The following is a 15702-nucleotide window of genomic DNA, read 5'->3' on the forward strand; positions in this document are numbered from 1 at the left end:
TGCTGGAGAGGGTGTGGAGAAAAGGGAACCCTCTTGCACTGCTGGTGGGAATGTAAATTGATACAGCCGCTATGGAGAAAAGTATGGAGGTTCCTTAAAAAACTACAAATAGAACTACCATACGACCCAGCAATCTCACTACAGGGCATATACCCTGAGAAAACCATAATTCAAAAAGTGTCATGTACCACAATGTTCATTGCAGCTCTATTTACAATAGCCAGGACATGGAAGCAACCTAAGTGTCCATCAACAGATGAATGGATAAAGAAGATGTGACACATATATACAATGGAATATTACTCAGCCATAAAAAGAAATGAAATTGAGTTATTTGTAGTGAGGGGGATGGACCTGGAGTCTGTCATACAGAGTGAAGTAAGTCAGAAGGAGAAAAACAAATACTGTATGCTAACACATATATATGGAATCTAAGGGAAAAAATGTCATGAAGAGCCTAAGGGTAGGACAGGAATAAAGACACAGACCTACTAGAGAATGGACTTGAGGATATGGGGAGGGGGAAGGGTAAACTATGACGAAGTGAGAGAGTGGCATGGACGTATATACACTACCAAATGTAGGGTGGATAGCTAGTGAGAAGCAGCCGCATGGCACAAGGAGATCAGCTCGGTGCTTTGTGACCCCCTAGAGGGGTGGGATAGGGAGGGTGGAAGGGAGGGAGACACAAGAGGGAAGAGATATGGGAACATATGTGTATGTATAACTGATTCACTTTGTTGTAAAGCAGAAACTAACACACCATTGTAAAGCAATTATACTCCAATAAAGATGTTTTTTAAATTAATTAATTAATTAATTTAATTTAATTCCCCACATGCTCCGTGCTCCCTTCTTGGGGGGAGGTGTAGAGAAAGGAGAGAGACTAGGTGGGATTAAAACCAGCAAAATGTCCCCACAACCAGTTGCCAAAGCTTCAGTAAAATGTCTCAATCACTGGAGAAAAAAAAAAACAAACCACAAGGCTCTAACTATGGTAAACAGTATGGAGGGTCCTTAAAAAACTACAAATAGAACTACCATATGACCCAGCAATCCCACTACTGGGCATATACCCTGAGAAAACCATAATTCAAAAAGAGACATGCACCACAATGTTCATCGCAGCTCTATTTACAACAGCCAGGACATGGAAGCAACCTAAATGTCCATCTACAGATGAATAGATAAAGAAGATGTGGCACATATATACAATGGAATATACTCAGCCATAAAAAGAAATGAAATTGAGTTATTTGTAGTGAGGTGGATGGACCTAGAGTCTGTCATACATAGTGAAGTAAGTCAGAAAGAGAAAAACAAATACTGTATGCTAACACATATATATGGAATCTAAAAAAAAAATGTTACTGATGAACCTAGTTGTAGGGCAGGAATAAAGAGGTAGACATAGAGAATGGACTTGAGGACATGGAGAGGGAGGGCGAAGCTGGGGGGAAGTGAGTAGCATCGATGTATATACACTACCGAATGTCAAATAGTTGGCTGGTGGAAAGCAGCAGCATAGCACAGGGAGATCAGCTCAGTGCTTTGCATTGACCTGGAGGGGTTGCATAGGGAGGATGGGAGGGAGGCTCAAGAGGGAGGGGATATGGGGACATGTGTATGCATATGGCTGATTCACTTTATTGTGCAACAGAAACTAACATGGTATTGTGAAGCAATTATACTCCAATAAAAATGTATTTTTAAAAATCCAGAAGGTTCTGAATATCATCATGGCATCTCAAACTGGAAGGTAAGGGCAGCAAGGGGATGAGACTCTGGAGCCCCCTCCCCAGCTTTATTCAGTCTTACCAGTTCTGTCTTCATCTGCTGCACACTAGAAGCTTCCATTTGGATAGAGAGATTTGTCTTGAAAAAAGTTTGAACATTATTTGTTTAACCCAACCTGCCTCACCCCTATGTTTGAGTGATTCTCCCCAGCAACACTGCCAAGCGGTTGGCCCGGCTCTGCCTGAACTCCTCCAGGTAAGGGAGCATCCTCCTTTGGTTCTGACACTTAGAAAGTCCTTCACTACACGGAGCCAAAGTCTGTCTGCTCATGCCTGCCAAGCATTAACCCTGGTTTCCTCCCACACCACTGGGGATGCAGAATAAATCTAACCTCCTCCACGCATGCAGCTACCCATCCACTCCTTCAAAATCACATCCAGGCTTTCTCCAGCCTCTACACAGTTGTACCAGGAATGCTCTCCCTACCCTGAGATCTCTAGTGAGTCCCTTAGGGCCCATGAAGGCCTAGAACCTATGTCACCACCTCCATGAAGATTCCCCTGACCACCCACCTTCCTCAAGCCCATGGGAGCTTCCTCCTACAGGCCCGTAGAACTCTCCGGTACATCTACCTTTGCACTTGCAATAGGGAACTGTAACCCCTTATCTGCAAGTCTGGCAGTGGCCCTGGAGGCAGGGACAACGGCTTATTTGTCCCATGTCCCCAGGTACCAACATGGAAAAAGCTCTCAGTGAGCATTTCAAATGGGCAAGGGAAGGTAGGGTGGTCCTAGGACCCTGTGGAGCTGGAGGGTGAAGCTGGAGCTTGCATGAGGAGAGGGTAAGGTGGGGACTGCTTTGGGCATGAAGGGTGCACCCTTGGTCTGGCAATCTGCAGGCCAGGAGATGGTGGAGCCGCTGGGCATCAGGACGGCAGGGGACAGAGCTTCATTGATTCCCAAGGGTTGCCACTTTTGCCTATCTGTCTGCTAGCTTGGTCTGAGAGGAGGAGACTGTTCTAGGCCCCGCGGGAAGGTCTACAGCAATCCACTTTCACAGGGCCCTGTAGGATTTTCTTAAAGGAGCTGATTGAGGTGACTTAGCCCTTCCATCCCATTAGTCCCCTCCACCCCCAAAAAGACTGGTTCTATTGAGTAGAGAAGAGCTGGATTCTTCCCTCAGGTAAAGAATAAGAGTGTCAGGGTGAAGGTTAAGATTCCCACTCCAAGTGAAAATTGCTGATTATTGCTGATTACCTCTATGATTAATGAGTCCTTTCAAGAAACAAAAGCTTTGGGGTTTCCCCAGCATAACAGTGATTAAAGAACAGAGAAAGCCTGTTATCAGATACCTGTCCCTCAGTTCCTATAAGAGGAAGTTGTCCTCCTTGGCAGTGGAACCTGAACTCCTGCATACCTTTCTGAGGGTGGTGAGGAAGTACAGTGGCAGCTGCCGGGTGCTGCCCAGAGGCTTAACAATGCTCAGAACATGTTCTGAGCCTGGGTGGTGTGAAATGCTTCCAGAACTGGGCACAGAGATGAATTCTTATAGCATCCACTCATTTGTCTTCTCATTCACTCATCAGACATTAACTGCAGACTTGCTGTATGTTGGGCTCTGTATAATGCTCTGAAGGGCCCCCACGATAAATATGGCTTCATTCTGTCATTAAAGAACTCCCAGGACTGCAGGGCAGTCAAGACAGCTCCTCAAATGATTCCGATATAAAAAATGAGGGCTGGGGCTTCCCTGGTGGCGCAGTGGTTGAGAGTCCTCCTGCTGATGAAGGAGGGGACGCGGGTTCGTGCCCCGGTCCGGGAGCATCCCATATGCCGTGGAGCGGCTGGGCCCGTGAGCCATGGCCGCCGAGCCTGCGTGTCCGGAGCCTGTGCTCCGCGATGGGAGAGGCCACGGCAGTGAGAGGCCCGCATAAAAAAAAAAATAAAAAAAAAAAAAGACATTAAAAAATGAGGGCTTCCCTGGTGGCGCAGTGGTTGAGAGTCCGCCTGCCGATGCAGGGGACACGGGTTCGTGCCCCGGTCCGGGAAGATCCCACATGCTGCGGAGCAGCTGGGCCCGTGAGCCATGGCCGCTGAGCCTGCGCGTCCGGAGCCTGTGCTCCGCAACGGAAGAGGCCACAGCAGTGAGAGGCCCGCGTACCGCAAAAAAAAAAAAAAAAAAAAAGGCCAGAAAGGGATAAAGTTCTGTGGGGCTTGAGAGATAGGAGGGCTGTCCTTCAGCTCGGCAGTCTCCCTGGAGGGTTGAGTTAATTCTGGTGGCCACAGGCATCCCGGGATAAACGTGCAGATGCTTCAGAAGGAGGAGAGCACGTGTGCAAAGGCCTGGACGTGGTCAGATGTGGGGTTTGAGCAACCCTGAGGAGCCCTGGGGATGGAAGAGGGGGAGGTGGGAGATGCAGAGGAGAGGGGGACACACACTAGGCCACAGAGTCACAATTTCAGCCGGAGAACAGAGGGTAGAAGCAGTGGAGGTTTGGGCAGGGAAATGATATAATCATACTTGTATTTTAGAAAAGTCTGTCTGTGGTGTGTGGGATGATTTGAGGTGGGAATGAGACAGGTTAGGAGGTTGCTGTGATAGTCAAGGTGAGGCTAGGAGAGCCCAAGGTGGTGCTTCTCAGAGAAGATGATGCCTTCAGCCAGGGTCTCAAACTACCCAGGCCCCAAGTCAGCAAGGCAGGCATGTCCCACAACCCCTAGAGGAAGAAGATAATTGTGTGCTGTTTCCCAAGACCTTGCCAGAAAGAAATGCCTCAGCTTTCACCAGCCGGCTGAGGCAATCTTACACAAGCCTGACACAAGCCCTTCTGTGAAGTAAACTCCAGAATCCAACCTCAACACGCTGCCCACTCCCAGCAATTGCTGAAAACATGTTTTAGAAAGCCCTGTGTCATAGGTTTTGACACTCCAATTACCAAAGTGACAACAGAACTGAAACAATTAGTTTCTCAAGTCCTGTTGCCTCTTGGGACTCAGGCCTGAAACAATTCCTCTACCCCAAGACTCAGGTCATCCTCCTGGCCAAACTGGACCCCCAACCCCTGTCCTCAGAGGTCCCCACTGCACACACAAGACAGGGAAAGTGGATACCAGGGGATGGCTGCCCTCCTGTGAGCATCCCAGGGTTTCCCTTTTCTCTGCGAACTCTCCCACTTTTGCCCATGTACCCAGAATTGTCACATGTATGGTGAGATTGTACAGTGAGAGGGGGACTGTTGCCAAGACCTGAGGCGAGGGGTGAAGAGGAGGGTGATCCCCGGATGGCTGCATCAAGGTGGCAGGATTCCAGCTTGGGGCATGGGGCAACACAGCTCATTTCTGTCCATCCCCCTCCTCTCTTCTCTCTTTCCCTCTTGGTTTGTCCCTCTTTCTCTATCTTCCCTTCCCCCATTCTCTCCTTGAGTCTCTCCCTCACTTTCTGCTTTCTGCTCTCCTGGTCTCAGGGCTGAGGTGCAGTCCCAAGGTGCTTGGGTGCTGCCAGGGAGGGGAATGCCTTTGAGATGTAACTCAGTGTCACATCTCACCAGGGATGATGCCTCCAAAACAAAAGTTGCTCAGCTTTCAAGATGCCCATTAACAATGGAAGGAGAAAATCACAAAGGGAAACAGTTAAAGGGCTTGAGAGTACTGGGCCTGGAAAAGAGAAGCAGGGGCGTGTCCTCTCCACAGCAAGGTCTTCAAAGCCCTCTGTGATTGGGGCATATTTGCTGCCAGTTCCCCCCACCCTCCATCACAAGCACTCACTTTTTAGCTGTTGGTCCCTTCAGTTAGCAAACAGTAACTCAATTCTACTAAACCAACATTCATCAGTTATTCATTCATTAAGGGACCCCTGTAGGCAGGACACTGTCACAAGCCCATAAAACACAGCAGGTCCCTGTTAGGCTGGAGCTTACGCTTAGGGAGTCTCAGGCAAGAAACAAATGGAGGAAGAAAGAATAGATCATTCCAGGTGGGTATGAGCTCCACTGCAAGAGGAAGACTTGCTAGAACAACTACTAGCTGAGCTGGGGAACCAGACAGGGCTTCCCTGGGGAGGTGACAATGGAAATGAGACCTGGGTGACAAAAAGCACTGGAGAAAGTCTGGAGGGTCTTCGTCAGGTAGTGACACATGAATTATGTTTGGACATCATGCTGGCTGTTGTGTGGATGAGGGGTTGGGGACCACGTTGCAGTCTGTTGCAGGGACTTATTGAGCCCAGTCTTTGTGTCAAACACTCTGTTAGGTCCCCTGCCCTCAAGGAGCCTTCAACCTAATGGGAGCAACAGACACCTAAATAGCTATTTTCAATATTACGTTGTGGCCAAAAGAAAAGCAAAGGTGATAAGCACCAGACGCCCTGGGAGCACAGAGGAGGTGCTTTTCTTCTGTCTTCTTGGGCAAGTGTAGGCCTGCCTGCAGGGGAGGGAGGATTAAGGAAACATTCTTCAGGCTAATGCTGAAAGGGTGAGGGTTCTGCTTGCCTGGAGCTGGGTTAGGTAATGAGAGAAGTCAGGGAAGCATAGGAAGTCAGGGTCTTGCCCTTCACAGCCTGCTTTGCTTCCTTTTAACTTTGAAGACTTTTATATTGACCAAGTTAAATGAAGAGTCCTAGCCATTCTTGCACCAGGGGGTCCCTGTAGCCATCCCATTGAATCCAGATCCTTCTCCTGTCTTCCAAAGCCCCAATATGCAAGTTGGCTTGACTCGCAATGTGCAACAGCCTACCAGCCTGCGACGTCCTCCTGAAGGGCATGGGTGCACAAAGAGCACCTGAGAGAGTACGCTTGGTGTCCCTTATCACATACTAACTCTCTTGCCCAGAGGGCTCTGTCAGACTCATCATCCCCAAAGCAACCTGTTGGCAGGACAGGAAGGTAAGTCCTAGAGTCCCCAAGTTGAAAGCCACTCTGGATAAGAGGTGGAAATATGGGAGGGGCTGTGAGCAGGAGAGCTCCCTGGAGGATGTGCCATTTGGATTGGGCCTTGGTGGGTAACCAGGAGTTCCAGAGCCAAAGAAAGGCCCAGTAGCCTGGTAACTATAACAGAGTATCAGACATTTTTTAAATGTTTGTGAATGAAGGGAAAAGAGGGCACTTCAGACAAAGAACAGTAGGACAGCAGGTGCAAAATCCAAGGAGTCTGACAGTCCATGGGGAAACTGGAGAACGTTCTGGAATGGCTGGAGACTAGGGCTCATGGTGGTGGACAGGAGGTCAATGACGAGATGCTGGAGAGGACATGTCCAGTCTCTGTGGTCCTGTGGTTCTAACTGTCCTCATGTCTGTTTGCTTGTTTCGTGATACCTGCCATCGTCCGGGGACCAGGCTCTGCATTTCGACAAAGGGACCAGAGATCACCTGGTCCAAACATCGCACTTTAAAGATGAGACACCAGCTCAGAGAAGCAAGGTCATTTGCTCAAACTCACAGAGCCAATAAGCAGTTGAGCCAGGAGGCTAACCTAGTACATTTTATTCCAGGTTGAAGGCTCTTTTCATCAGCCTTGGGTGCCTCTCCGACTGATGGATTTTGACCACGTTTGGGGACCCTTAACATTTTTCTAAATATGATTGAAGTTCAATTTGTGGTTCAGTTGGCTATTTTGAAACAAAATCATGGCTGTGATTGTTTTCACAATAGCAAATGTGCTCACTTTTGTTCTTATTGGTTGGTTGGGTGGTTGGGTGGTTGGGTGGTTGGCTGGCTGGCTGGCTGGCTGGTTGGTTGGTTAGTTGAATGGCTGGATGGATGGATGGTTGGCTGGCTGGCTGGTTGGTTAAGTGGGAGGCTGGATGGCTGGTTGGTTGGTTGGCTAGCTGGTTGGTTGCTGGTTGGTTGGTTGATTGGTTGGTTGCTGGTTGGTTGGTTGGTTGGTTAGTTGGTTGGTTGCTGGTTTTTACCAGATGCTAACACTACCATATACATCAGAGTGGTCACAGATACACATGAATGCATTAAGCAAGGGCACTGCTTGTTGCTCTGGCCTTTCATTTAAAGGCCTTTAGAGAAAGACAGCACCTAACTGCCCTTAGTTACTTGTCTAATTCTGGTCAACTTTATCCAAGTTACCCCTAAAATGTAACCTAAATCTGTGCTTTGGTTTAAAATCACCTTTACCTGTTGTGGCTGCAGCAGAGAGAAGATAGCTGACCAGCTTTAACTAAAACCTCCTATATAAATTAGTATTTTACTATTAATGCTAATACCTAGTGAGTGCTTACTCAGCATCAGACGCTGTGCTAAGTGCTTTACACATGTTGCTAGGTTATCTAATCCTCACCTCAACTCTGGGAAAGGTGATGCTGTTATTCCCATTTTATTGATGGGGAAACTGAGGCTTAGAGATTTTAAGTAACTTGTTTAAGGTCTCACAATTAGTAAGTGGTAAAACTAGGACCTGAATCCAGAAATATAACTTTAATCTTCATACTTGGGCCACTACCCTTTCAGTGCCCAAATATAACTTCATTCTCATCTTTCTAGATCCTACTCAAAGTTCTCCATCCCATCTGAGTATCTCAGAACATTAAAATTGGATGACACCTGAGTGTTCACCTAGTCTAAACTCTTCAAATGAATTCACCAAATTCCTTTGAATTCTTCTAAAATGAGGACAGAGATCCAGAGAGGCAAAGTGTTTTTCCCAAGGTCACTCAGCGAGTGAGGGCTTTCCCTGAATGGTCCCCCTTTCTCATTCAGTGATGGAAGCCTTCCAGGCTTGGGCCATTACAAGATCTTTGGCCAATCCCACTCCACTCTCATCTTCAGCCTCTCCTGCTGTCCCATCCCCAGAAGAGGGTCTCCACAGGCTCCACACTTCCCTCCTGCCTCAGCTTTGCCTCAGATCCACATCTCATGACATAATAGTTTCCTCTCCTGACCGGTCCAGCAGACCTCCAGCCCTAGGGTTTCTGTGGCCAGGACTTGTCACTTTCTGGCCTCAGTCCTGATTCCCAGCTTCCTGTGCATCATCTCCACCCAGCTTTGCACCAAATAAACCAAAATACAAACCCACCTCTGCCCCAATATAAAGCTTCTCTTTTCACTTTTCCTCATATCAGTCATACCTGGGCTCCAGCAAGTTACCTCACCTTTTAAAAATGTCATCATACACTCTGCCCTCCTGGCCTGTCCCTCCTGCTGAGGAGGGGGCAGGGGAGCAGCCGCTGGTGCGTCTGCCAGAGCCCAAGCCTGTGCCCTGGCTGCTGCAACTGTGGTATCCTAGCCTGCTTAGGCTGCAAGAATGAATGCCATAGGCTGGATGGCTTAAACAACAGACATTTATTCTCCCAGTTCTAGAGGCTTGACATCCCCTTATCCTGTGCTGGACAGAGCTCATGCTCTCCCCCTCGTCCTGCCTCTCTTCCCACACCCTTTCAAAGTTCAGCCACAAGTTTCATGGCCCATACAGGAAACATAAGTGAAATCAATCATCTCACGCCCTTGCTCAAAATCCCCTGTGGCTCCTTAGTACACTTGGCACAAAGTCCAAGGCCCTCTCCACAGGCTGTAAGCCCCTGCTCCCTGCTCCCTGCTCCCTGATCCCTGCTCCCTGTTTCCTGCAGGCTTTGGTCTCCCACCAGCCCCACCTCAGATCTGCACCCGCCACTGTGCTGGTCTTTGAGCAGGTAAGACACATGCCTGTCTCAGGGCCTCAGCCTCTCTCTGCAGGAACTCTTGACCCACAGACATCCACAAGCTGCTCTCCTTTCTTTCTTTTAGATTTCTGCTCAAACACATCCCTCAATTACCATATTTAAACCAGTATCCCTCTCCTTCCCTCTGGCCCTTATTTCCTTGCTTTAGCTTTCTTCATATCCCTTATCATTACCTACCAGTGTATCATATGATATATTTTTATGCTAATACCTAGTGGTTTGTCTGTTGGTTCATTTTCTATCCCCTCCCCAATAGAACACAAGCCCCAAGAGGACAGGGACTTCACATCTTTGGTCTCTGGCTATTATAGGTGCTCAGTAAATATTTGTTAAATAAATGAATAAATGAACAAATAGAGGACATTTAATAAATTATTGGTGAACAAATGAACAGAGCAGGGGTTCTCAGAGGTCTAAATGGGGACTGTCAGAACAGCAGGGGTGAGGAAGGATCAAGTTTTGTAAAAGAAAAAAGTACACAGACACTGTTAAGAACTGTTCAAGGGTACTTTTATTAACTCTCGCTTCTTTCAGGCAAGGCAGACTTCGGTGAGGAGAAGGGAAAGTCTTCTTGGGGACATGGCTGGGAAGAGCCCATCAGAGCTTCTACTCTTTGTGGATAGCCACATGGGCAGTCTGCAGCACCCTGGACACCAGGACTACGAATTCCTCAAAGGTGATCTGTGCATCTTTATCAGCATCCAGCTCTTGGAATAGTTTGTCAATGGAAGGTTGGTCTTTGGTGTTCTTGGAGAAGGGAAAGCAGGGACAGTGAGCTCCCCTTTTTCCAGGCCTCTAATCCCTCAGAACTCATCTTAGGGAGGCCAGGGAACACTAACTCATTAGCCAAAACTATGTGGGAGAATCCAATGTGAGAAAACAGAAGACAGAGAGAAGCAGCTGTCTTGGGACATCCTAGAATCAAGTCTTAACCTGGAAGATGCTGTGTAGCTCAGCAATCCAATCCCTCCCTGCCCTGCCTCTCTCCACTTTACAGAGACAGGAAGGAGCAGAGCCTAAGGTGATGGTGGGAATTATTCAGAGAGGGAGGCAGAGTCCCTGTCCCACAGCTGCTGGGGGGTGGGGAGACATCTTTGGAAGCTCAAACTGGGACGAACCCACCCCAGTCCTTGTCCCACCATCATCCTTCAGGCCTTGCCACTGCCCTCAGTGCAGGGGGTCGGGCAACTTTGCCAAGAGAGGGGCATCACGTACCTTGAGGGCATTTGGAAGTTCCTTTGTGATCAGCTGTCTCAGCTCACACTTTTTGAGGGTGTCATAATGCCCCACCCGAATGGAGTAGTGGTGGAAGATGTTGATGATTCCCTCCAGGTGGTCTTCCAGCTTCGTCATCTCCCCAACTTCACATTCACCTTCAAAGAGACAAGGGAGGTCTTGTCAAGGGGCAGTTCCTCTCCCACCCCACAGCACTTCCACTCTCTCCTCTCTTTCCGTATCAAAGGTTTAGACAAGGGATGACTACTCCTGGGTCTGCTCTGCGTTCTCTCTGCTCTGTGTTTGATTCACAGTGAATGTTCTCATTTGTGGATAGGATGGGGGGAGAAGGACATAGAATACCGCCTAAAGTCTAAAAGAATCAGCCTTATCTGTCGCGGTGTTCCATGTCCCCCCATCTCCTGGGGACCATAGTTCAGAGGGTGTTGATCACTCAAGCTCACCTGGGAAGGGTACTGTGGTTGGCGAGGCTGTTCCCTTCCCCGCAAGTGTTGGTACTTTAGGGCCCTTACAGATGCCAGCCACCCCACCCACCTTGGCCATCCCCAAGTCCTGAGACTGGGTCTCCTAGCAGAGCAAGAGCTGGCATCCTTGGGCCCAAAGTACAGTCAGCCCAGAGCGGGTCCAGCAGGTCGGGGGTTGTGGCTTCCAACTGCCTGCCAAATGGCCCCCTGAAGCCCCAACCAAGGAAAGGACACTTACCCCTCAATGCACAGAAGTGTGGAGGCAGCAGCACTGGTGAGGAACCCTGAACCAGGGAGGTTTTTATAAGGCAGGTGTCACCTCTGACCTCGAGTGAAGAAACGTCTCATTCACCATGGGGCATGTTTCTCTGTTGCTCAAGAGAAGCTTCAAACGTGCGGCATTGACTGCAAAACAGGCAACTCAGATCGCAAGATAAGTTTCACTGCAGGCATGGCTCCTACCCAGAAAGGGAAGAGCTGGGGAGAGGCATTTGCTGAGGGTCTATACAACAAAAGTGATAGTGGTAATAAAAACAATCAAAGTAGACATGTAATCTGGGAACAGAAAAAGGACATTGGTTTAAAACTAAAGAAATCTGAATATGAAGTATGGAACTTTATTGGTAATAACGTGTCAAGAGCAGTTGATTAATTGTAACAAATGTACCACACTCTGTAAGATGTTAATAATAGGGGAGACCGTGTGCAGGAATACTGGAACTCTCTATATTATTTTCTCAATTTTTCCATAAATCTAAAAATGTTCTGAACTAAAGTCTAAGTGTTTGTTTGTTGGCCACGCAGTGCAGCTTCCGGGATCTTAGTTTCCCGACCAGGGATTGAAACCAGTCCACAGCAGTGAAAGCACCTAGTCCTAACCACTGGACCACCAGGGAATTCCCCAACTGTTTTTAAAAGTGACCATGTATTGGGCACTCACATCATGCCAGACACTGCCTTACACAAACCCTCACCTAATTCTCCAAACAGGCCTCATTCCAACAGCGCTAATGGTTTCCCCATTTTGCTGATGAAGAAAATGAGTTTGGAGAGGTTAAAGAACTTTTCTAAGTGCCAAATCCAAAATTGCTTTGAAAACCTTTGCCATTTTGTAATTTTTCCCTAAAATGAGAATAGTTTTTTGTTATCAAAAATAATACATGCTAAAAACAATAATAATAATAATACATGCTTGGGGCTTCCTTGGTGGCACGGTGGTTAAGAATCCTCCTGCCAATGCAGGGGACACGAGTTCGAGCCCTGGTCCGGGAAGATCCCACATGCCGTGGAGCAACGAAGCCCATGCACCACAACTACTGAGCCTGTGCTCTAGAGTCCGCAAGCCACAACTGTTGAGCCCACGTGGCACAACTACTGAAGCCCATGTGCCTAGGGCCCGTGCTCTGCAACAAGAGAAGCCACCACAATGAGAAGCCCACGCACCACAACAAAGAGTAGCCCCCGCTGGCCGCAACTAGAGAAAGCCCGCACGCAGCAATGAAGACACAACACAGCCATAAATTAAATAAATAAATACATTTATTTTTTAAATAATAATAATACTACATGCTCATACTTTTTGTAAAAAAAAACTAATTTTTGGTAAATGACACAATCTTATATCAGACCCTGACCTTTTTCTTCCAGTTTGTTTCCTAATGCCATCAATTCTTGATTAGCCTTTTTAAAAATTCTTTCTTCCACGTTCCCCCACACCCCCCAACTCACTGTGTGAGACTCAGGGACAGAGCAGCACAGATTCCGTGGCTGCTCTCCCAGAGCTTGGAATCTAATGGGTTCAGACACCTTCTTGAATCCTAGGAAGAGTTCACCGCACGTGATGGGGGTGGGGGGTTGCTGGGCGCTGGTCAGGCCGAGACTAGCGACCTGGATTCCACACTGGCAGGGGGACTTGGGAGAACTAGGGCTGCCTGGCAGGCCACAGTGGGAAGGGTGCCAGGGACCAGCCTGTGCCCTTGGGCAAGCCTTTGACCTCTATGAGCCTGTTTCTTCATTTGTGTGTTCACCTCACAGGACTCCTTTAGTTCCCATATTTGTTATGAGGCTCAGCTGACAGAATATGTGAGAAAAGGCTTGAAAACAGTAAAGTGCCATTTTTAAGTTGGTTTTTCTTCTGCCCTTACCCACCCAGCATGGATGTGGATCATTTAGCCCAGCCAGCATGAACATGAGCCCAGAGCCAGCCCTCCCAGGCCCGGCCACTGGATACTGGGGGTCTCCTAGCAGAACAAAGAGACCTGCCTCTTCTGTGTCTTGAAGAGCGTCCACTTCAAGGAGGTGGAGGAGCCTACACTCCAGCTTTCCCTCTGAGCGCCAGCCCCTACACCTGTGCCCGTCCAGAAAGGCCTTCCAGAAGCAAAGGGAGTTCACACAGAAGGCTCCTGACACAGGGAATAATATCACTTGCCTTACATTCCTCCTTTCTCCCACCTGACCCCACTGAAAAGGTAGGACTGGCCCCAAGGGGCAAGGCCAAGTCCAAGTGATGTTCCCTCCTGCTGCTGACCTTGGTGCTCCCAAGGGGATTCCAGAGACTGGTGGCCTCCTGGCTATTCCTTGGGCTGGTCCTACCTCCCCATCAATAGGAACTCCTCGAGGCCAAGACAGTGTAGGAAGCTGATGCTCATGGCAGCCAAGAAGGATGAAGAGTATGGGAAACTCTTTTGCTGATAGTTTGATATAGATGATACTACAATGGTAGATGCATGTCATTTTACATTTGTCAAAACCCATAGAATGTACAATGCAAAGAGTGAACAGTAACATGAACTATGGACTTTGGTTAACAATAATGCATTAATGTTCACTCATCAATTGTAGCAAACATACCACACCAATACAAGATGTCAGTAACAGGGGAGCTGGGGGAGTGAGAGCTAAGGGAGTATTTGAGAACTCGCTGGACTTTCTGCTCAATTTTTCTGTAAACCTAAAACTGCCCCTGAAAAATAAAGTTTATTAATTAAGAAAAATACTACTGCCTCTGAGGTCATTATGCACAAAAAGTAATAGCATACTACACAACAGGAAACAAACTTTTCAAGTAAATTTTGAGCCAAATTGATAGAGATTTACTTTCACAACTTCCTCTATAAAGTTGGTCAAAATGCCTTGACAATGGTGGGGAACCTAGCACATCAGAAAAAAATTTAACTAGCAAAAGTGTGAATTCATTCTAACTCTTCTAACCTCAACAAGAAATAAACACATGCTCTAAAGTAGAAGATAGACAGAGCTTCAAGAGGAATAAACTGAATGTGATCATGTAAACACCTTGAAAAAGTATATCAAGATAACTAAATTTTCATAATGCAAAAAACAATGAATTAAACTGGTAAATCTGAGTAAAGAGTATATGGGAATTGCTTGTACCGTACTTGCAATTTTTCTATACGTTTGGACTTATCAAACTAAATTACATCAAATTGAAATGATACCAAAATTTTAAATTACCCAAAAAGTACTCATGGCAACTGAAATGACTCTGTTAGTCACATCAAGAAGTGGGGAAGGGGCTTCCCTGGTGGCGCAGTGGTTGAGAATCCGCCTGCCGATGCGAGGGACACGGGTTCGTGCCCCGGTCCGGGAAGATCCCACATGCCGCGGAGCGGCTGGGCCCGTGAGCCACGGCCGCTGAGCCTGCGCGTCCGGAGCCTGTGCTCTGCGACGGGAGAGGCCACAACGGTGAGAGGCCCACGTACCACAAAAAAAAAAAAAAAAAAAGAAGTGGGGAGGGGCGCACATAGAGCATAAAATGGGGCAGGGTGACCAGAAGGGGCAGAATGGCAGCCCACCGAGCTGGGTTTACCCTCCAAGTTAGCCCAGAGCCCGGATCTGGGTAGAGACAATAAATATGAGTGCCCTACCCTTACAGAGGCACCTTCTCTGAAAAATCCTTCTCCAGGAGGGAAATAAACTCCCAGGTAAGCAAAGAGAGGGAAAAAGAGGGTGACATTGCTTTAAAGGATGGGAGGCGCTGGGTCTAAAGGGATAGCATCCGCAGAGAAGTGAAGAGAGCCTCAGATCCGCTCTAACCTCTGAGCAATGATAAGAGGAGCGTGGGTTTCTTCATCTGGCAAACACCTCCTGGCCCTTCGTTTCTGCTAGTTGCTGCTGGCCAGGCACTGGGGAAAGCAGCCATGAACAGGACAGACATGGTACTGACCTCACTGAGCTTACAGTCTGGAGAGGACACAGACAGGAAAGGCTCTCTGGTAAGGCAGGGACAGAGCTAAAAAGGCCAGGAAAGGAGAGCCATTACTTCTTTTCGTTTGAACAAAATTAATCATCAGCTTTATCCTCCGTTTTGGCAAGCAGAATGTCAAAAATCTTTTATGTCTAAGGGGGGAGGAAGACCTCTCCCTCAGTTATTCTGGGGTGCAAAACTAGTCACTGGACCAGTTTTCAAAAAGTATCCCAGGGTTTTCAGGAAGTGAGACAGCAATCCCTCTATGCCTTCCCCCACTTTCCTGTCATAGCCTCTAACTGCCTAAATTTGGCAGTTAGAAAAAGCTGTCAAGTTGGCCTATGATGACCATGATCAAAGTGCCATGGTAGGAAGAGGTTATCAAGGCCTCTGAAA

At 47.8% G+C, this 15702-nt stretch overlaps 1 protein-coding gene across 1 annotated transcript; it reads right to left on the reverse strand.

Moving 5' to 3' along the window:
* Positions 1-9892: 9892 nt before the first annotated feature.
* On the reverse strand, positions 9893-11396 carry S100A12 (S100 calcium binding protein A12). The gene is made up of 3 exons (XM_059065860.2): positions 11338-11396; positions 10615-10772; positions 9893-10146 (listed from the first exon to the last, which is right to left on the reverse strand). The coding sequence occupies exons 2-3, from the start codon at positions 10750-10752 to the stop codon at positions 10006-10008; spliced, it is 279 nt and encodes a 92-aa protein (XP_058921843.2). The 5' UTR covers positions 10753-10772; positions 11338-11396; the 3' UTR covers positions 9893-10005.
* Positions 11397-15702: the final 4306 nt, after the last annotated feature.

This window comes from Kogia breviceps, chromosome 1 (genome assembly GCF_026419965.1).
Source record: "Kogia breviceps isolate mKogBre1 chromosome 1, mKogBre1 haplotype 1, whole genome shotgun sequence".
In the NCBI taxonomy this organism is placed as follows: Eukaryota; Metazoa; Chordata; class Mammalia; order Artiodactyla; family Physeteridae; genus Kogia; species Kogia breviceps.

Bases quoted from the DNA above. Each gene is read 5' to 3' on its own strand.
- S100A12 (XM_059065860.2), bottom strand. From the start codon at position 10,752: ATGACGAAGCTGGAAGACCACCTGGAGGGAATCATCAACATCTTCCAC. The intron at 10,147-10,614 runs GTACGTGATGCC...CCCTTCTCCAAG, and splicing joins AACTTCCAAATGCCCTCAAG to AACACCAAAGACCAACCTTC.